Source organism: Cervus elaphus, chromosome 7 (genome assembly GCF_910594005.1).
Source record: "Cervus elaphus chromosome 7, mCerEla1.1, whole genome shotgun sequence".
Classification (NCBI taxonomy): domain Eukaryota; kingdom Metazoa; phylum Chordata; class Mammalia; order Artiodactyla; family Cervidae; genus Cervus; species Cervus elaphus.
The window spans coordinates 28,119,083-28,140,898 of NC_057821.1; the positions used below are offsets into that span (position 1 = coordinate 28,119,083).

General features: G+C 47.2%; 2 protein-coding genes across 4 annotated transcripts; one reads left to right on the forward strand and one right to left on the reverse strand.

The window, feature by feature from the left end:
• Window positions 1–8,379: 8,379 nt before the first annotated feature.
• On the reverse strand, window positions 8,380–18,824 carry NFKBIL1 (NFKB inhibitor like 1). Of its 2 annotated transcripts, none has more exons than XM_043907923.1 (4): window positions 18,692–18,824; window positions 17,271–17,547; window positions 9,287–9,508; window positions 8,380–9,159 (listed from the first exon to the last, which is right to left on the reverse strand). In XM_043907923.1, the coding sequence occupies exons 2-4, from the start codon at window positions 17,533–17,535 to the stop codon at window positions 8,570–8,572; spliced, it is 1,077 nt and encodes a 358-aa protein (XP_043763858.1). In that variant the 5' UTR covers window positions 17,536–17,547; window positions 18,692–18,824; the 3' UTR covers window positions 8,380–8,569. The 2 variants fall into 2 exon arrangements, with proteins under 2 accessions (XP_043763858.1, XP_043763857.1); XM_043907922.1 differs by lacking the exon at window positions 18,692–18,824 and adding an exon at window positions 17,942–18,117.
• Window positions 18,825–18,942: 118 nt separating this feature from the next.
• ATP6V1G2 (ATPase H+ transporting V1 subunit G2) lies at window positions 18,943–21,173 on the forward strand. 2 transcript variants are annotated; one of them, XM_043907926.1, is made up of 3 exons: window positions 18,943–19,170; window positions 19,462–19,581; window positions 20,080–21,173. In XM_043907926.1, the coding sequence occupies exons 1-3, from the start codon at window positions 19,159–19,161 to the stop codon at window positions 20,251–20,253; spliced, it is 306 nt and encodes a 101-aa protein (XP_043763861.1). In that variant the 5' UTR covers window positions 18,943–19,158; the 3' UTR covers window positions 20,254–21,173. The 2 variants fall into 2 exon arrangements, with proteins under 2 accessions (XP_043763861.1, XP_043763860.1); XM_043907925.1 differs by having other exon boundaries at window positions 19,481–19,581.
• The last annotated feature ends 643 nt before the right edge of the window (window positions 21,174–21,816 follow it).

Here is a 21,816-nt window from a genome sequence, read left to right on the forward strand (position 1 = left end):
GACTTCATATAAATAAATCACACAGACAACTCATTTGTGTTTGGCTTCTTTCTCTTGTGTTATCTTTGTGAGATTCATCTACATGGTTGTGTCAGTAGCAATTCTTATTTCATTGCGATGTGATGCTGTGTGAATATACTCTAATTTATTTATCCATTTTTCTGTTGATGGGCATTCAGTTTGTTTCTAGTTTGGGGCTAGTATGAAAAATGATGATATGAATATTCTTGAACACGAATGAGTTTTCGCTTAGCTTGTAGGTTGCAGGTCAAAAAAACAGCAACGTTTCTAAAGATGATTTTAATCACATTTCATAAGACTGAGAAAACAATTGGCCCCCTCAAATATTATTATTACTCTTATGACTTGTTATGCTTTCATGTGGAAGGTTTTGGAGGGGCTGGGGCTGAGGACGGTGGTGATGGAAACTCAAGCCCTTCCTCTGTTGCACTGGCAGAAAGTCCCTGAGGGGTCTTGGTGTCCTGTGGCAGTTAAGTCACATTTAGGGTATGTATGAGCTAGTTCTCCTGTTTTTCCCTTCCTACTTGAGGCCCTGCAACTTTGCCTTTCATGCCTTCCTAGTTTAATCTAATTACTTCTTTTCATTCTTTTTTTGGGGGGAGGGCATGCCTCGTGGCTTGCAGGATCTTAATTCCATGCATGACCAGGGATTTAATCTGGGCCACAGGAGTGAAAGTGCAGAGTCCTAACCATTGGACTGCCAGGGAATTCCCTCATTCCATCTCTTCAGCTTTTTCTCTATTCCACAAACATTAATCAAGCATCTGCACAAGGCATTTGAGGAAACATGTGTGGAAGACAGTCTCCTAACCTCTGGGAGCTCAAAGACCAGTGTGGGACACAGGTTAGTTATAATTACAGTAAAGTGTGGTTTTTCTGACAGCATGCTTATGGCAGCCCACAGTAAAGCCATCAAACTTGACCTGGGGGAGAGGTGATCCAGGCATGAAGTATCAGGGTAAAGAAGATGATGAAGGGCATTCTTGATAGAGGGAACAGAAGGTGCAAAGCCTGGAGGTAAAACAGAGTACGAAGTGTGCTAACATGTGCAAGTGAATACAGATAGAAGGAAGAGAGATGAGGCTTGGGAGGCAAGCTAAGAACACATCCTGAGGGGTTTAGAGCCAAGAAAAGATTTCATTCTGATTGGTTTGGATTTCATTCTGAGGGGAAGCCACCAAATTTTTTAAGTGAGAGAGGGACCCACCCAGATTGGTATATTTAAAACACGAGTCTGGAAGCTACAGGAGGAATGAATTGAGGTATGGGAGCTGGGGTCTGGAGGGGAAACCAGACGTGAGAAGACCAGTTGGGAAGGTTTTGCAACTCAACAAGGAGGTGACAAGAGCCTGCAGTATATAAATTGAGGCAGTAGCAGGAGAATGGGGAGGAGAGTTTCTAGGCAAAAATCTACAGGTCTTGGTGGCTTACCAGGTTTGATGGTGGAAGAAGGGCAGCCATAGGTGCCTCTTTTTAAGTATCTTGGTCTCTATTGGTATAATCTTATTTCTTTTAACCTTACTGTGTCCTGTGTCCCTGCTGGCCTCCCTCCTGATCTCTGTTCCTTGCCTTTGCTCTGTGCCCCTCTTTCTCTGGAGTCCCTTTTCCTTCCTGCTGTCTTTTTCTGCCTCTCCAATAGTAGGAGCTGATGGACTCGGCGACCTTAGCTATATTATTAATAAGGTGTAAAATGATGTTGCAATTAATGGTGAAAAACAGAAGTGAGGAAAACTGGGACATGGAAGGGCGAAAAGGGGAAGGCAAGGAGGAGATATAGGGAGACATGAGAGGGAGGAAGGAAAGGGGAGAACTGGGTCTGTGCCACAGGCGTTTGCGATGCGCTGAGGGACGCTCCTTGAGATGGACCAATCTTGGTTTCAATCTTAGTTTCGGAGGTTGTGTGAAATTCAGTTTCTTTCTTGAGGAGGCCAGCAGTTGGTTTGGGGCTTTCCCTGAGTGGGAGGGGTGATGACTAGAGTCTTGTGCTCCAAACCCAAGGAAGTACAGTTTCTACAGTGGTCTCTGTGGAGAAAACCAGTGAAATCTCTGAGCCTTCCAAATGAGGTTGAAATGATACCAGCCTCAAACCTGAACTTAGCCTCAAAACCTAAACTGGGATTTAACATCAACTTTGATCCTAACCCATATTTAACCTCAACCCAAATCGCAACTCAAAATCAACCCTAACCTCAAATCTAAACACATCTCAATAATGAACCCCCTAAATAAACTTATGCACTAAACTAACCCAGCCCTGTTTCTAGAGCTCATCGTGGAATTAACTCATCTTCATTCTTAATCCTATAGTTAAACCTGACTCGAAATGTAAGTTCAATCTGAGCCACAAACCTAAAGTTGAGCTTTATCCTGCTTTTCCCCATTATTCATTCATGCTTCCGTTTAATGAGTCTTTTTTGGGAACTTAAAGCATTGGACTTGACTTTGACCACCAGACAGTGATATTGCTGGTTTAGCCCAATCTCTTCACTCTTTCTGGAGCTGTTTCTCTGCTCTTCCCCAGTAGCATACTTTAACACCTATCGATTGGGAACTTACTGCGTGCTGGGCACTGTTCCAGGCAGTAAGGATACAGTGGTAAACAGGTCAGACAACGTACCTGCCATCAGGGAGCTTCCCTTCTAGTGAGGCAAGGTAGAAAGGAAATACACTGAAGAAGAAAGCAGTAAGTAGTGCTATGAGGAAATAAGATAGGGATGTGTGCTAAGAGCGGCAGGGATCTACTTTAGACACCATGGTAGAAAAGTTCTTTCCGAGTAAATGGCATTTTAAGCTGAGACCTAAATGACAAGAGTGGCTGAGTGAAGGTTTGGGGGAGAAGCAGTCCAGGCAAAGAAAACAGCTAATGCAAAGGCTGGAAGATGGAAATGAGCTGGGGGCGCTGAGGAACAGAAAGGAAGCCAGTGAGGCTGGAGCAGAGAGAGTGGGAGATGGATAAGCTCAGAGAACAGGGGCATGGCAGGGACCAGAGCACGCAGGGCCCTGCAAGGACAGGTAAAGCATTTGAACTGTCGTCAACCAGGGGAAGCTTTGGAGGGTGTCAGGGTGTGTCCATGTATGTGGGTGAGTGGGGGGAGGAGAGAGGGAGGTGTGAGGTAAAAGTGATTGGATTCACGTTTTTAAAAGATCACTGTGGCTCCTGTGTTTAGACTGGACTGTGGGGAGTAAGACTGCAAGCGGGGACACCAAGACTGCCCAGGTAGTGCCTTAGGAGATCCACACACACCCCTAAGATCCCTTCGAGGTATTCATGTTTTCCTTCGTGATAAATGCAATGTATCTCCTATTCTAAATGTCAGAAGCAGCAACCTCTTCCTTCCGGAAGCAAAACCTTCCAGACTTAAGTTTTCTCTAGAACTCTCACTGGGATTTAACCTCCTTGAATTTGATCCCCTATCCAACAAAGGATGCTTGTAACAACCCATTCCACAATATTTTATGGAACTCCTCATATATTCAAATCCTCTATTTCACTTTTGAAAGCATCTTCCTCCGGGACATTGAAACCTGGCTTTTCCCTAATAGCTTTCATTCTGTGGTAAAGGCAGCTCTTTCTTCCACACCCATCACTAGGAGCAGCGGGCAGGAGTGGACACTGTTCTCCTCTCTCCCCTTGGCACCACTGATAACCTCCTCCTTTCTTGAAATCCATGCCTTTGCATCTTCCATGTTCTTCTGGTCTTCACAGCACAATCTCCTCCACCACCATCTCTACCACACATCTAACAATTTGTGTATCTCGATCAGTCTTTCTTCACCTCGCCTTCCCTACCTAATATTCTACCAATAAGATCTTGAAAAGCTTGATTTGGGTACACTCAGTGGTTTACCATTCTTGGGTCCTTCTCCTGGACTGCCAAGCATTGCAGGAGAGTCACATTCTCAGAAGAGGCCTATTACGAATCCTGGTCATCTAACCTCATGAAGCCCTTAGGGTCCCCTAATCTTTGCTTGTTGACTTCCTTGTTCTACTCCTGCAGGAGTACTAAATCTTCTCCCCCATGTTCTAAATCGCCACACCTCCCTAGCTCTTTACTCTCAGTGACACTATCATCTTTTTATCGAACTTAAGGTCACCTAAGGAGTGCCTCTTTATTGCCTTATTTTCCCTTCATGTTTCCTTTTTCTTCTCAATTCAGTGGACTCGTTCTCCTAAGGTAGACTCTTTGTACTCTGATTTCACATCCCCATGTTTACCATACCCTTTCCCCTCTTCCTCGTTTTCAGTATCTCTTTCCATGCACCTTCGTTTTATATACTCTACTTCTCAAAAATAAAAAGCCTTTCCTGGACTCTCTCTCCCCCTTAAATGTCCATTCCATCTCTCACCTTCCTTTTCTGTGTGATGTCTCAAGAAACTAGCCCTCTAACTAACCACTTTTTCGGGAACTGGTAAAATTTTCCTCACTGTAAAAATTGTGGGTTGAAATAGAGATGATTCTCGGTTACCTTCAGTATTCACCAGTCTGACTTTGTACTCAGCTCCTCCTTTTCCTCACCTCCCACTCGTTCCTTAACCTATGTAAAGCGATTTCTACCCCTCCGATAAGTGGAAACTGTTTTCTCAAAATTTGTAATTGTCTAGTCCTGAACACAAAGGATCTTTTGAACTCTCACCTATTAGACTTCTTTGAAGCATCAGATGTGGCTGCCCGGTCTCTGCTTGGCACACCTCTCTTGCCCTACTTTTCTGTCCCTTCTACCTCTCTTCTTTATTGGTTTCTCTCCCTTTGATCATCCTCAAGGCTCTTATCACCCTGTCTTGGAGGGATCCTGTCCACTCAGAAAAGGATGCCCAAATCTGTCTCCAGCAGCTCCAACTTTCCTTTTGAGCTCCAGACCTGCCTGCTGGAAAACTGCACCCGAGTGTCATGCTGTTGCCTCAAATCCTGCAGGACATTCTTGAGCACTGTTACTCTAAGCAGGTGCACCTCCCGTCATCACGTGGCTGGTGCTTATTTGTACACGGGAGAACCCTGGAGAAATCCCTAGGATTTCTGTTAGCTTGTTCCACCCACATTAGATCGTTTGGTTCATTGTAGCCTAAATGTGAAACGTGTGCTCAGCCACGTCTGACTACCACCCCATGGACTGTAGCTTGCCAGGATCATCTTCCATGGAACTTTCTCCGTAAGAATCTTGAAGCGGGTTACATCTCCTGCTCGAGGGGATCTTCTCGACCGAGGGATCAAACCTGTGTCTCTTGCATCTCCTGCACTGGCAGGTGGATTCTTTACCACTGAGCACACCTGGGAAGCCCAATTGTTTGTATATCATTTCATTAGACTGCAAGCCCTTTGAGGGCAGTGACTTTATTTCATTTATATTCATTGTCTAGCAGAGCACTCTGCTCCTATCAGGTACTTAATAAAAATGTGATTGTCTGAAATCAACTCATTTTCCCCTCAGCCACATACCTCCTTGGTTTAGGTTATTCTGGTCTTTCTTATGCCCTTGGCTCAAAACTTGGAGCCATCTAAGGACTCTTCTTCCCTCACTCCCACCATCCAATCAGCTAGCACATCCCAATGACTTATCCCTCTCAAAGTTGTAAGATTTGTTCCTTCCTTTAATGCCACTTGGAGTTATTGGGACCTAAGTAGAGAGTACACAGGCTTTGGGGTAAAATGAGTTTAATGCTAATTCCACTACTTTGTAGCTGTGTGATTGTAAGTTACAGTACATTTATGAGCCTCAGTCTCATCTGTATAACGGAGATCTTCTGGACAGTTGCCGGCAGGATTCTGATGTTGGGAAAAGGGTGTGACATGGTTAACACATAGTATGTGTCCCCCCACGGCCCAAGGCACCTGTTTCCTTTACTCCTTGTCTGTACACCTGAAGCAGCCCCTGTACCCCGCTTCTCTACAGCCGTCACAGTGCCACTGCCTGCCAGGTCCACACCCCTTACCATGACATTCTTTGTCCTTTCCTCAACACATGCTCCCTCACACCTGCACTCCACCTCCCTCAGGATGCTCGCCTTTCCTGAACATACACTGTTTTCTGACCCTAAGCCGCTGCTCAAGCTGTTTCACTCCTCTCTGGGGCCCTTTCACTCACCCCCTCCCCCAGAAATCCCACCTGTTCATCAAATGCCCTCTCCTCCTTCAGAGCCTGCTGGGTGCTTACAGATGGAACACCCACCCCACCATCCCACCTTCTACATCCACTGTACCTTACTCTATCTAGTTCACTCAGCATGCCTTGAATCAGTTGATTAGGTCTGCCTCCCCTACTGGACGGCAAATTTGAAGCAGAGTTTGCATTTATCTTTGGGCTACTTGATGCTCAGCTGAACTGCACTGAAGACAGTCCCTCCCACACCCTTTTCCAGACTTAACCAGACCTGCCCCAACCCCAATCTCCCAAGGGACCCTCTTCAATCTCATCAGTCTCTTTCCCAACCCCGTCTCTCTAACTGAACCCCAATGCACCCTCCACTGAGAAACAATTCCTCATCCCAGCTCTAGAGCAAGGCTGAACATGTCCATGTCCCCAGGGTTGCACAGAAGGCCCTGAGTCACCCCTTGGGGATCCCTGCTTCCCCTCCCCACCCCAACTGTGGAAGACAGGATGCCTGCCGCCTGGCCCCAGGGGGTCAGAGGAAGCCAGGGCCTCTAGGGCTCAGTATTTTTATCAGCTTAGGAAATAAGAGACACAGAAGCGGAAACCATGTGGTCAGAGAAAGTGAACAGCCCTCATCTCAGGGGAACCCCCAACCGGGCTGGGGGCCAGACACCAGGGAGAGACGTTGAAAAGAGGGAGGTCTGGGGGCCAGAGAGTAGGACTTATTTTGCTTTGGTTTGATGTGACTCTCACAGAGGGGCCAATGATGTGCTTAAAAACCAGACTGTGTCTCCTGGGTGAAGGAAGAAATTTGGACACCAGCGTTTTCTGTTGCTCACTTCTCAAGCTCCAGCTTAAAGATCCTCACCCCACCTCCGCCCCCGCCACTTCGAACTCGAGCTCTTTGCATGCTACTTCCGAAATCTCCGGCCTGAGAGGAACCGGACGCTTGGGTTGCTCACAGCTCAAGTCTCTTCTCTGAATCACGGCAGCTTCCTCTCACAGGATCTTTCTCATCAGCCCTCCCTCCTCCTGCCCCCTGAACATCTGCCGGGTCCTGGGAGACCTGGGGCCTGCTGGCTCTCTGTCTTCTCCAAGGGCCTCACACACACCTCATGTGCCCATACTTTCAGAGACTTCCCCTCCCCGTCCCCCATCACCCTCTGCTTCCACACCTGGGATTCTCCTGTGTAGACCGGCATTCCATTCCAAACCTGAAAAATAAGTTCTGATTCACAACATTCTCTGATGCAGACATGTGTGGACTGCGCACGTGCCGGTGCACGCCCATATTCTCCTGAGTCCTGCCCTTGAGTTCCTGCTGTGTCCCGCCAGTACTGTGGGATTCCGCCGGTGGCACAGGGTCTGGAGCCGTCTCCAACTTCCTACCCTAGTTCAAGGGAGCTGAAGAAGGGACTGAGTTTGAAGAGTGGAAGATGGTGCTCCCCCCACCCTCCCGCCTTAGAAACCCTAGACCCTCTCCCACCACCCGCCAGGACCTTTTCCTCAACCTCAGGAAAAGGAGATGTTTATCTGGAAGGTCAAGACTGGGCTGCCCAGAGATGGAGCCCAGGTTTGAGATGGGGGCAGAAGCTGGCTGGAGGAGTTGAGAACTGGAGCCCTGAAGGAGGAGAGTCAGGACTGAGAAGCCCGAGGGGACTGATGGCTTCGGGTGTGGATCTCTGGTTGCCCAAGAACAGACAACCCAGGTTACATAATTTGGCTCTTTCCGCCTCCTTCCCCTGCTCCTAATTTTAGTAACTGAAATTCCACTCCCCCACAAGGACTCTTCCCCTCTCTTCTCTGCTTCTATCCCCCATCCTCCCACCACGTTCTCATGGTCCCCCAGCTCCAGCTGCCCCCAATTCAGATCATTCAATGACTCAGCAGAGGGAAAGCCCTGTGTTGGGGGAAGAGGGTGTTAAGTGGGGAGGAGGATGTGGTTCCGGCCGGGGAGGGGAGGGAAACTAGCTTTGTTCCCCTTTTTGCCTCTGTTCACATCTATTTCTCCAACCGCTGACTGAAGAGTGGAGAGGAGCCCAGCATGGGAAGTGAAGAGACTGGAGGGCAGGCAATCCGGGTCCTCTTAGCACCACCCTTCTCGGTGGGTGGGCAGGGGGCTTCTAGTCTGCAGCAAAGGGCATCAGTCATTGTGTGCCTGCACGGTGCAGGTGAATAGGAGCTGTGGGTTTGGGCATGTGGAGTGGGAAATGAGAAGTCATGGGTGATGAAAACCACAGTGATGGAAAAAGGCAGAGGAGACACCGGGTGTGCAATGTGGAACCAGGTCTTATTAGGAAATGGCAGAGTCAAGGAGCAGGGTGGTGGCCCGTGTCCCCCCACCCCCACTCATTACAAGTTCTGCTCCCACCCCATATCCTCTGCCCTTTGGTACTGGCCTCCTGACCTTAACCTTCCTACTGTCCTGCCCTTCCTGCAGTTTCTCGCTCTCCCCTCAGGGTCACTTGAGGGCTTCTGCGTGGCGATTCAGGGCCTGAGAAAGGGCTGTCACGGCTCCCATCACTCGGCCCAGCTCCCAGGTCTCAATCTGGCTTCGGAATCGCTGCAGGAAGCGGTCAGGGTGCCAGCGGACCTGCTGGACCCTCAAGTACCTCCTCAGAGCCCCCTGTTCCTCCAAGGGGGGGCCCCTGGCCACCAGTGCTGCAGCCATGGCTTCTGGGTCCCCTCCCCCAGGGCAGGGCCAAGGCACATCACCAAAGCGCCAGAGTCTGCCCCGCCCTGCGCCTCTGGGGTGCTCTGCCCGGGGCCCGGCTCTGGCTGGCTCCGGAGCTCGATCCCCGAGCGCCTCCTGCGCCCTCCTGGCTCGGCTCTCACGCAGTTCTTCCTCCTTGGCCCGGGCTCGCTCTCGGAAGAGCCGCTGCTCCTCCTCCTGCTGCCGCCAGCTGTGCCCGGAGCCCTCAGCCCGTGGGGGTCGGCAGGCTCCCTCTGTCTCACGCTGCTGCTGCTGGCGCTTCTGGGCATGTTCCCGAGCCATGCGATCTGACCAGGCTGAGAAGGACTCGGGTTCCTGGGTCTCATGGGAAGCATCATCTGTTTGGGAGGGCAGGTGGGGGTGGTCTCGGAGAGGCCGTGAGGAGGTGATGGGCAGCACGGGAGAAGGGAGCACAGGAAGCCAGTGGGGAAGAAGGGCGGCTGTGGATGGAGATGGCATCCTTACCTTCAAATCTCCCGATGACCTCCTGCCACTCATCCTCCAGCTCTCCCTGAAGCTTCTGTCTCCATTCCCGTTCCTTAGAGGCCTCATCTTCCTCCTCCTCCTCAGCAGAATCCCAGGGGGGTCCCCAGCCCAGAATCTGCCCTGGGGTCTCCCCATCCTTATTCTTTATTCCCATGGCAGAGGGACAGCGACTCAGCAGTGGCAGGAAGAAATCCGTGTAGGCTGTTGACCGGAGAGCAGTGAGCACAAATTAGCTGGGAGGGCCGCCATCTTGAATCCTGCCGGTCACTCACTCCCTTGGTCTTAGAGCAATGGAAGGGTTGCCCACATGGATGCCTCCTGGGTACTAGGCAATCACCGTCACTGACAAATACTTATTGATACTTTACATCATGAGTAAGTGCGGTAGTTTAAAATACTCTGTCCTTGCAGGCCAATTTGGTGTCCTGGGAGCTCCACTATGTCAAATGATATTTTCTAGCTTGCCTCCCTTTGACTGGATATTCCATTTTTTGGCTTGAAAAATACTGTTACTTTATACTTTTTATTGTGTTTCTCATCCAAAACTATATCCTATATAGAATACCTGAACACCCTGATCTGTACCATTATAAATACTCAAATACACAGTATTTTTCTTTTTATATCACTTTTCAATAAACTGAGAAAAATAAATATTCTCAGGGAAATTTCTCTCAGCCAGCCTTAGCCAGGGGATGCTGCGAGGGTAGTGGAGAGGTAGTCCAGTAGTGAATTTAAGCCACTGAAATGTTCCCAGCAGCAGGGTAAACTCTTTCCAAATGACTGCTGACCTAAGGCAGGGGAAAGGGGTTGAGACAGAGGGTCCCAACCTGGCTGACAGGAGGATGGGAGAAACCAGGAAAGGGACTATCATGCCTGAGCGCCCCTCCTCCTGAGTCCTGACCTCAATGCACCCGCTCCATTATCAGCTGAGGGTCAACACTGCACCTACCAGTGCCCCCTGCCACAGCCACCAACCCCCTCTGCACTCCCAGGACAGAGGGAGGTGAGTGAGGCACCCTCCCTTCCTGTAGACCTACTTTTTCTCCCTAGGGCAGGAGGAAGTGGGCCAGCAGTCTTTAAATCTTTATTCACTGATGCGAGAACATACTGGCTGCCTGGCAAAACAATGGGACAGAGGAAGGGCTGTCCTGTCAGTACCAGGAAGGTGCAAGATAGAATGGGTCCAGCCTTGGCTGGCCAAGGCCCACTGCCCCCCACCCACCTCCTGGCACACCTGAGTGTCACTCAATGCAAACCACATCAAGATGAGGGGTAGGGGAACTTCTCTTTAGTACTGATGTGACCTGTCACAAGCCCTCCCAATTTGTCCCACCCAGCAACTGGCCTTGTCTTTCAACAGCTTATTTCCCACCAGGGCTCACAGCAGGTGTGAGGGAGGGTGGGTGGGTGGGTGGGTGCTCAGGTTTGCATGGGAGGTTTTTAAATTCATAGGTTTGAAGGGGTAAGGCCTCCAACTATAAAACACTATGAGTAAAATCTGGTACAGAATATTAAATAGCCACTAAAGATTATGGTGGTGTGGGGAAAAAGCAGGCTGCAAAACTGTACATAGGATCCAATCACAATTGTGTGAAAAAAAGAGACCAAATCAATGGTTGAAAAAAAGATTGGAAAGAAATAAGTAAAAATTCTAGTTTCAGGGTGGTAGACTATGAGTAGCTTTCCCCCCAAGTCTTACCTGGTATTTTAATGTGAAAGGGACCTAATTAATATCAAATTTTCTTTTCTTTTTAAAGATTGAAGAATAAATTTAATCACTGTTAACACCTAGGTGTGGTCCCTTTTCAGTCCTGTCTTGGTGTATATAAACACATATGCATGACAATTTCTTTTCAAGAGTTACATGTTGTTTGGTAACTTGTTTTCATTTAGCAGTTCATTTATAATTTCCACAGGAGTATACATAGCCTACCTCATTCTTTTCTGTGACTGTGTAGTGTTCCGTTGTGTATACGAAACAAATCTTCCCACCCCCAATAGAAAGACTTTGTTTCCAAAAATGATCAGTCTTATACATATGTGTTTGTGGACTCCTTACAGTACTTCTGTGGGGTAGATTCTCAGAAGGGGAATTTTTGAGTCAAACAAAATGTGCAATTTTGCCAAATTGCTTTCAAAAAGTTTGTGCCAAGGTACACCCCATCAAGAAAATAGGAGTGCCTAATGAAATTATAGTTTTACCACTTTCAGGAAACTTTTTATATGTGATAAGGAATATTATTCCATTATTCTTGAAATAAAGTAGGTAATTATAAAAGTATTTTAAAAAAGAATATATGAGTGCCTGTGAAGTCCTTTACCAAATCTGAATATCTCCAACCCTTTAAATTTTGCCCACCTGATAGATTAAAAAAAACACTTTATTAATGCAAGTTTTTCATATTCATATTCTTTCTCTACTTTTCCCCTGGATAATATACGGATAGATATGAGAGTTGCTTATATAATATGGATACCCACCCTTTGTGTTTATTTCACATATATTGTAAATATTTTCCTCTATATTTTCAAAATTTTTGTCATTAAATCTGTGTCTATTTTCAACTTATAGCTTTTAACTTTATTTCATTCTTAGAAGGGTTTTTCTCCACTCCAAGATTATGCCCTTCTGTTTTTTCCTACTATATTTATTCCTAGAAAATTTTTTTTTTTTCAAAAAAGGAAAAAAGTACAAAGTACAGTATGATAAGCAACCTAGTCCTACCACAAGGTATGTTAATATATTTTCATTTTTTCAACATAATTTTACTTAAAAAAACCATCAGAGATAAAACTAAAGTTTTCTTTGATTCTGTCTTCCAAGTTTTATCCCCCCAGAGAAAACTCTCCCGTGAATTTGAGCCTTTCCTGTTGCATTTAGATGTTTAATCTGCTGTAACTTACTTTTGAGTCAGGTGTAAGGTAAGACTATTTTTCTCCAGAGAAGACAAATGGTCTGGTATCATTTATTAAATAGTTCACCACCACCCTCTCCAGTTGTTTGAAACACCAAATTTACTGACAATTTAACAGTACAGATCAACTTTTCCCAATGTTCTTTAATTCATATGTTGTACTTTTATATTGGGAAAAATAAATGTGAAAAAAAGCTTTCTGGCGTAAACATGTACTTCATCATAGTGATGGAAGCACTGTTCTACTCCCCAAAACGAGACATGATTTCTGTCTTAATGAGATGTTGATACTAACTGGTATAGAACACTTTTAAAAAATGCCAGATCAGAAGTTTACGTTTAGTGATGATTGAGATGCAGAGGAAGACCAGGTGACAGTGGGCGGGCTGGTTGGAGAGGGCTTCTAGCAGGAGGTGGGGGCCTACACTGGGTTGTGAAGGGAGAATAACTTAGCAAGGTGGAAAACTTACTAGGGCGGGCAGGAAGGTGACAGGCCAGAGGCAGATAAAAGACAGGCATGCTTGTTGAAAACAGGCTTGGGGTCACTGAAGACAGAGTCATGGAGCAGGAGTCTCAGGTTTGTGGGTGTGCCGTGGGAGGTTAAGTTGGAAAGGCAAAGGGAACGTAAACCGGATGGCTCAGTCATCTGTAAAGCAGGGCCACAGCCTACTTCTACTGAGCAGATCAAAGTGGGTAATGGATGGGAAATGTCTCATACTGTGCTGGCACAGAGAGGTGCAGTGAATGCTACAGTAAGGAGATAAAAACAAAAAATCAAGCTGGCTTTGGACTTATTCTTTTTGCAAAGATGGTGACAAAATGACCCTGTTTGTCAATGTTCACTCACTCTTGCTGAAGGCAGAGAATGGCTATTGTTGGATTAAGGTGTGTTTATAAAGGGGTCTCTGACAGCTAAGACCACCTCCCTAGGAGGTGTTACCAAAAGCCTCAAAGGTAACGGCCATTCACTGGCCTCTCACTGGGTGTGACAACCCAGCCCAGCCAATTCAGAACCCTGGGACCCACCATGGGAACTGAAGGGAAATCTACCCTCCCCGAGAAGATTCTGGCTCATTTCATCTATTCAAAGAAAATACCTGGATTTTAAGGCAGAAGGGTGTCTAGAGATGGGCCTTCCCACCAAGGAGTTAGAAGGCCACCTGGTGGTAAGGATGGCGGGGACGAGGAGGAAGGAAAGCCTGAGAAGGCCTGGGAGTGACCTGAGTGTAGGCGAAATTTCAGCAAGGTACTGAAGGTTCTGGGCCCTGTTTTCCTCATCCTTAATGGAATCATAATATCACTCTCACATGCTTCTTAGAATTCAATACAATGAAGGAAGAACCTACCATAAGAGACATTTCTGTCACTAATGAAGCCTTAACTGAGTAATAAAAGAATAAAAATAACAGTATTTCTCATCTTTTGTTGTTGTTTAGTCACTTAGTCGTATCTGACTTTTTGTGACCCCTACGGACTCTAACCCACCAGGCTCCTGTGTCTGTGGGATTTTCTGGAGAATACTGGAGTGGGTTGCCATTTCCTTCTCAAGGGAATCTTCCCAACCCACGGATCGAACCTCCATCTCCTACACTACAGGTGGATTCTTTACTGCTGACCACTAGGGAAGCCCTACTTATCATCTAGTGAATATCAAAACTGCACCAAGTGCTTGCCTCACTTGCCACAACCTCCATTCTAGAGAAGCAAATTAGGTTCACACAGGCTAAACTGGAGAGGGCTTGTCACATAGCCCATTAAGTGGCAGGGCTGGAACTTGATGGGGTCTGAGGTCTGCCTCAGGACATTCTGCTCTGTTGTCATATACAGTGTCAACGGTCAAGTTAGGTGCCTGCACTTTGTAAACCTCCTTTGTTCTAAGTTAAAAAAATATCTGAATAGGTCAGCCTATCTTGCTATGTTAGGGGATTTTTGACTATATGGGGGAGGTTTCGGGGTGTGGGTGAGGTTCCTGTACATTCTTGGGGAGCTGGGGGGGATGACAATAGCAATCAAACTGAGTTCAGATTGCTCATCCACCAAGAGATTTTCATCTAACGTTCTTACTCTAGAAGGAAAGTCTCCAAAAGGGGAAACGGCGTTTCACCTGTTATTTTCTTAGGGAGAGCTGTACCTCTTCGGAGCTGCCTCCACTGCCACCACAGTATCAACAAGCTCCCATCAATATCAAAGGCTTTCCAGAATGCAGATATTTGGGGAATTTGATAACAGCTAATTTAGTTGACCCTCCATATCCTCAAGTTCCACATCTGCAGAGTCAACCAACCACAGACCTAAAATATTCAGGGGAAAAAAAAAAATCCCATAAAGTTCCAAAAGCCAAACCTTGAATCTGCAGTTTGCCTGCAACTATCTACGTAACATTTCCATTGAATTAAGTATTTTAAGTAATCTACAGGAAGATAGTGCATGGGTTATACGCAAACATCACATCTTTCCATAAAAGGGACATGAGCACCTGTGGATTTGGGTATCCTGGGAGTGGGGGTTTCTAGAACCAATCCCTCTCAGATAGCAAGGGACAATGGTACACTGTCTATCAGGTAGTCTGGGAGAGCATGGCTAGCCCCGGTAACCAAACATGTGAATGTTTCTGCAATGAAATGTATGAATATTGACATCAGTAGGATAACAGCATATCATGAATAGCTTAGCCTCAGTTCAGGTTAGATTTTTGTCACCAAATGAGTTTGGTGGCAGGCTGATGAAAAAATATGGTTCTCAGAGTGTTTCTGAGTTTCAGAACTGTGGGTAATAAGGAGTATGGATCTCTTAATACCCACAGGAACAATGGCCAGTATCTAGAGTGCTTGTCATGTGCTGATCACAACAAACTGTGGAAAATTCTGAAAGAGATGGGAATACCAGACCACCTGACCTGCCTCTTGAGAAATCTGTATGCAGGTCAGGAAGCAACAGTTAGAAATTGACATGGAACAACAGACTGGTTCCAAATAGGAAAAGGAGTACGTCAAGGCTATAGATTGTCACCCTGCTTATTTAACTTACATGTAGAGTACATCGTGAGAAACACTAGACTGGGAGAAGCACAAGCTGGAATCAAGATTGCTGGGAGAAATAGCAATAACCTCAGATATGCAGATGACACCACCCTTATGGCAGAAAGTGAAGAACTAAAGAGCCTCTTGATGAAAGTGATAGAAGAGAGCGAAAAAGTTGGCTTAAAACTCAACATTCAGAAAACTAAGATCATGGCATCCGGTCCCATCACTTCATGGCAAATAGATGGGGAAACAGTGGGAACAGTGTCAGACTTTATTTTTTTGGACTCCAAAATCACTGCAGATGGTGACTGAAGCCATGAAATTAAAAGATGCTTACTCCTTGGAAGGAAAGTTATGAACAACCTAGACAGCATATTAAAAAGCAGAGACATTACTTTGCCAACAAAGGTCAGTCTAGTCGAACCTTTGGTTTTTCCAGTAGTCATATATGGATGTGAGAGTTGGACTATAAAGAAAGCTGAGTGCCGAAGAATTGGTGCTTTTGAACTGTGGTGTTGGAGAAGACTCTTGAGAGTTCCTTGGACTGCAAGGAGATCCAACCAGTCCATCCTAAAGGAGGTCAGCCCTGAGTGTTCACTGGAAGGACTGATGTTGCAGCTGAAACTTTAATAGTTTGGCCACCTCATGCGAAGAGTTGACTCATTTGAAAAGACCGAAGGTGGGAGGAGAAGGGGACAACAAAGGATGAGATGGTTGGATGGCGTCACCAACTCAATAGACATGATTTTGGGTAAACTCCGGGAGTTGGTAATGGACAGGGAGGCCTGGCGTGCTGCAGTCCATGGGGTCGCAAAGAGTCGGACACGACTGAGCGACTGAACTATCATGTGCTGGGTGCTTCACTATGTACTGTGTCAGTTGATGCTAAAAACATATGTCACAGCATGGGTGCTTTGAACACAGGTGTTATCACTTTGTAATTCTATAAAGTACCACAGAGCAGAGACTATCTAGTTAGGCTGCTGGGATACAATCCTTGCTCTACCACTTAATAGTTGTTCGACTTTGGCAAATTATTTCTCTGTGCTGTTTCCTTATCTGAGAAGAGAAGAATGATGTTAGTGTTTATATCTTCACAGGGTAGTTGTGAGGATTAAATGAGTGGCTTTGTGAGAAGTGCCTGTGTGCTTAATCCCCCAGTTGTGTCTGACTCTTTGCAATCCCATGCACTGTGGCCCGCCAGGCTCTTCTGTCCATGGGGATTCTCCAGGCAAGAATACTGGAGTGGGTTGCCATACCCTCCTCCAGGGGATCTTTCCAACTCAGGGATTGAAACCAGGTCTCCCTCACTGCAGGCAGATTTTTTACCATCTGAGCCACCAGGGCAGCCCTAAATGAGTTGCTTTGCGAGAAGTGCCTGGCACACAGCAAAGGTTGCTACTAATTAATTTTGCACGGGGACAAATTAAGCATCAAGAAAGTTTAGTTACTTGCCCAAGAACACACAGCTGTTAATTGTGGAGCTGGGATTTGAATCCATGCATTGTAACTGCAAAGAGTACCCTCTATCTTACTTTTCATACTACAGGCAAACAACCAGCTAAGAGAAAAAAGTAGCTACTAACCTAGATATTGTGGCTCAGACCGTATAGATCTGCTTGCAATGAAGGAGACCCGGGTTCGACCCCTGGGCCAGGAAAATCCCCTGGAGAAGGGAATGGCAACCCACTCCAGTATTCTTGCCCGGAGAACCCCATGGACAGAGAAGCCAGGTGAACTACAGTCTATGGGGTTGCAAAGAGTCAGACCGACTGAACAATTAACACACAACAATCTAGAGAGATGTGAAGTTTGAGTGCTAGTTGCTGTTTGGGTAATGTTGGGCTCCTCAGACAGTGGTAGCTCAGTAATGTGAAGTCATAAATGATAGCCATAAGCCAACTTGGTCAACTACTTGCCTGAGTCCCAGGACCAAATAACTAGCTTATTTTTTCAACCACTGGCCTTCATCTCAGACCCCATCAGTTGCTCATGACCTTGTTCCCCACGAGGCAGACTCACCATCAGGGCCCTGACGGGCAGCGGCATGCAGCGCCGTGTCCCCGTGGCGGTCCTGGTGGGCAGGGTCAGCCCCAAGCCGAAGCAGCAGGCACAGGGCAGGGGCATCGTGGCGGGCGCAGGCCCGGTGCAGAGGTGGGGGCTGCCCAGCATCTACATCAAGGCCCGGGTGTCGCTGGAGGAGGGCTTGGGCCCGGACCAGCCGTCCTGCAGACAAATAGCGACGGAAGCGACGCTCTCGGCGTTGGCGACGGGAAGTGGAGGCCATGGAACTCTTGGGCTGAGGAAGAAGGATAAGAAGGCAGCAGTCAGGACCCCAGCCTTGGATGGTCCCTTCCCCTCCATCTCTGGCATTCTGTTTTCTCCTTTTGGTTCCCCATCTCTTCTGACAATTTTCAACAAGAAATGAGTCCAATCCTAACCCTCATCCCTTTACCAGATGAGAAGTTTGAAAAAAATTTTGAGGGGCGCTGGGGTCACATTTTTTTTTTAATGTAAAATTTGAGAAAAGGATAAATGATTACTTAAAGGCTCATTAGCCCAGGTAAATTTTCATAAAGGATTTTGTTATTTAATACAAAACAGAATGATGGGGGAAATTTTTATCAACAGATATCTGAATTTTAAAAAGTCATAGACAATTTCAAATAATGATCTAGAAATTGATAATGTACCCGGCAGACAGATGTAGAGGCTTCTCCCTCTGGGACTTGGGGGGAGGGGTTACTCATCAGACCTGCCCCCCCCCCGCCCCCAAAGTACCCCCGGAGCAGTAGGCCCGAAGCCTGTGTTTAAGACGCTCACAGGAAGGGAGGCGGGAAGGGCGGAGACACTCTAGACTGACGGAAGTGGCGCAAGCCGAGAAGCAGGTAAAGGGCGGAAATGAACTGTGAGGCGTGTTACCGGATGTCGTTCCTCCCCGAGGGGGCAGGAGGTGTTTCCTTGGCCCAGCCTCCGGGGGGAAACTACGGAACTTAAGATAAAGGGTCCGTCTGAAACCGGAAGTCTGGAAGACAGGCGAGGAAAAGGAACAGAGAGCGGCAAAGGCTCTTGGGGAGTTTAACCCCGCCTCCCCCAACTGGGAGGAGAGAGGAGATGGTTCAGTGATAGACGAGAAGATGAGACGAGAGAGAAAACAAAGGAGATAACAACAAGAAAAAAACCGCAGTGAAAATGCAAAACTAAACCCCAAACCACAGTAAGGCCAAGGAAGGGACAGATCATAGAAGAAAAATACAGTAAAAGACAAGGGAAACAACTGTAGGACAAAGCAAATGAGATGAATGGAGAAATTTGGAATTGGAAAGATGTTGCAAAAAAAGATGGAAATGGGAGGGAGAAAAAAGAGGGGAAGAGAAATTGGAAGAATTCAGAGAAGCCCAGATATTCTATTCCCAACATACCACACATGATAATTTCCTTACCTCCTCACCCCATTCTCAATCTCTCTCTGCCGCCTTCTCTCCTAAATACTCCTCTCCTCTCGGCCGCCGCCCCCCATTCCTTCCAACTGGGAACGATCTGCACCTGCTGTAGTCAGCGGGCAGCTTTGGATCTGGTCTCTGCTGCCACCAGGCGGTAATTCTGAGTACTGCCAGCGTGAGAGGTGGGAAAGGAGGACTAGCCATCAGTGGGAGGATCAGTTTGGGGGAGACACCCGGTTCAGGAGGCTGAGCGAAAAGGGGAGCACTAAGACCCAGGGGGAGTGAAAGGCCGCAGCAAACAGCTGGAGGAGGATTAGGCGTTGTGGGGGGAGGGAAGAGGGGGAGCCATCTGGTACCTTGGTGGCTTCCGAAACAAACACCATCGGTCATAACAGAAATGGCCAGTCAATCCCAGGGTATCCAGCAGCTCCTGCAAGCCGAGAAGCGGGCGGCTGAGAAGGTGGCAGATGCCAGAAAGAGTGAGTCTCATTTCGTCCTTAGGAATCTGGAAAGAAAATTGGGGGTAGAGAGACAGCAAACATTTGAGTCCTTGGGATAACCTAAGACTGATGGAGAGAGAGCTGGGGGCTGCGGTTGCTTTTAGGAGGGAAGAAATGGGTGGGTGGTGAGAATCCAGTTCTTGGCTGACAGAGAGAAGGCAGTAACTTTGGGGGAGGGACTGACCCCCTACTCTCATAGTGTGTGTGTGTATATGTGCGTGCGTGTGTGTGTGTGTGTGTGGCAGGGGTCCTACCCCCCCCCCCCTTCAGTCCTTTCTTCTGCCTCCAGGGAAGGCCCGGCGTCTGAAGCAGGCAAAGGAAGAGGCACAAATGGAAGTGGACCAGTACCGCAGAGAGAGAGAGCAAGAATTCCAGAGCAAGCAGCAGGCAGTGAGTCGTGGGGGAGTTGAGATGGGACCCCCAGTTGTGCATGTTGGTGGGTATATCTGGTGGGATGTGTACAGGGTGATTCCACAAGAAAAAAGGTGGTGAAGGGTCGAAGGGGACCCTGGTGAGGTCAAGCTTAGTTGTATGTAAGAGAGTCTGGGAGTTTTGAAGAGGGATGGCTGAGGTCTATGTAGGGTATGATGACATTTGGAGTGGAGGGCAGAATTTTATGGGCACAGGTGGCGAGGATCCTACAGTCTGCTGTAGGATGATGCTGCATGTCAGATCTTAAAAGGAGAGGGCATTATGTTGGTCTCTTTGGTGTCCAGATATTTCCGTGGATGCGAGTGGTGTCTATCTAGATACTTCCGTGGGTGGGCATGACTCTGGAGAGGGCCTTGCTTCCTGGCCTTGCTCTAGGACCCTTCCACGTGCCTGGATGCTTCTTTCTCTGTTTCTGCTTTTTCTTTTCTCTCTTCCACCCTTTCTCCCACTCCCCAGGCCATGGGCTCCCAAGGGAACTTGTCGGCTGAGGTGGAGCAGGCTACAAGGCGCCAGGTGCAGGGCATGCAGAGCTCCCAGCAGAGAAACCGCGAACGTGTCCTGGCCCAGCTTCTCGGCATGGTCTGCGACGTCAGGCCCCAGGTCCACCCCAACTACCGGATTGCTGCCTAGGACCTAACCTAGGGCCTGACTCCTCCTCCCAGTTCCCTCCTGCCAAGAAATCCCCGAGTCAAAATCAACTTCCACCATAATCCTTCTCTCCCTTGCATTCCCTAGAAATTCTAGGAAGCAGGATCCAATAATTACCCTGTGAAACTTAAACATACCCTGCTCAGACCCAAATCTCCTTATTGCTCTTTCACTGGGACCGTGTAAACTGCCAAGTCACCTTCACTCAGATCCTTTGTGAATTTTGTGTCTTGGAGAAGTAGGGATGTGGAAAATACTGACTTCAGGGCCAGGCAGGCTTGGGTCTCTCTCCTGACTTTGCCACTTGCTGGCTGGGCAACCATGACAAGCTACTTAAACCGTAACCCCCGTGTCCTTTGTAAGCCTGGAATAATACTACCTTGTTGTTGCATTAACTAGAAATCTTTCTGTAAAGAGCCTAGCATGGTTTCTAGTAGCTGGATTCAATAAGTGACAAATCTGTGATATTATAATGACCACCTGCCCATCTGCCCAAACCTAAACACAGCTGTTTTCTCACTTCTGTCTGTGGCTTTCTAATTCTACTCATTCATCTTGTGACCCTCCTAATTCTCTAGAGAATTGGTTCTTCCCATCTTTCTTTTCCCACAGAACTTATGATCCCCGAAAAGATGAAATGATAGCTTTATTTAGCCTCTCTATTGTGGTTCCAGGAAGATGTTTGCATTTTTTAGCTTTTTTGTCTCTTAAGTTGGTCTTTCTCTTTATTGGCTTTCCCCCTTTTCCTATTTCCCCAAAGAACCATCAGATGCTTACTGCTTCCTGAGATCTAAAGTGATGTTGTGTCCCCTTGTGTGCATGACCTTCCTTTTACATCCTCAACACCATACTTTCCCTTTGTAACAATAAAAGTGTCAATAAAATAATTATGGGCAAATCAACTGGTGGGTCGAGTCAGCTTCCTTTTGCTTCTCATTTCTCATTTTCAGTCATTTTTGTTCCTTACTTATGTATTTTACACTCAAAAGGGCTGTCCTGTGAAGCTTGTTGGAGAAACAAAAGCAAATGGCACATAAGTTTTTCTCTTAAGTGAGAAACACGTGGCTCCTCCTTTGCAAACCTGAGGACTATAGATGGTAACTAGAGAGAAAATCTGAAGGGTAGTAACACTGCTTTGGCATTGCTTTGTACTGCCATTACTTCTTAAAGTAAACGTAGTAACATTACTTTGGCCACCTGATGCGGAGAGCTGACTCATTTGAAAAGACCCTGATGCTGGGAAAGATTGAGAGCAGGAGGAAAAGGGGACGACAGAGGATGAGACGGTTGGATGGCATCACCGACACAATGGACATGGGTTTGGGTGGACTCCAGGAGTTGGTGATGGAGAGGAGGCCTGGCGTGCTGCGGTTCATGGGGGTTGCAGAGTCGGACACGACTGACTGACTGAACTGAACTGAAAATTGCTTTGTTTTCCTTCATAGTGTTTATCCGTACTTGACATGTCTCCCCTGTTAAGTGAACTCCGTGATGATAGGGCTGTTCGTTGCTATGTACCCAGATCTTAGGATAGCACTTGACGCA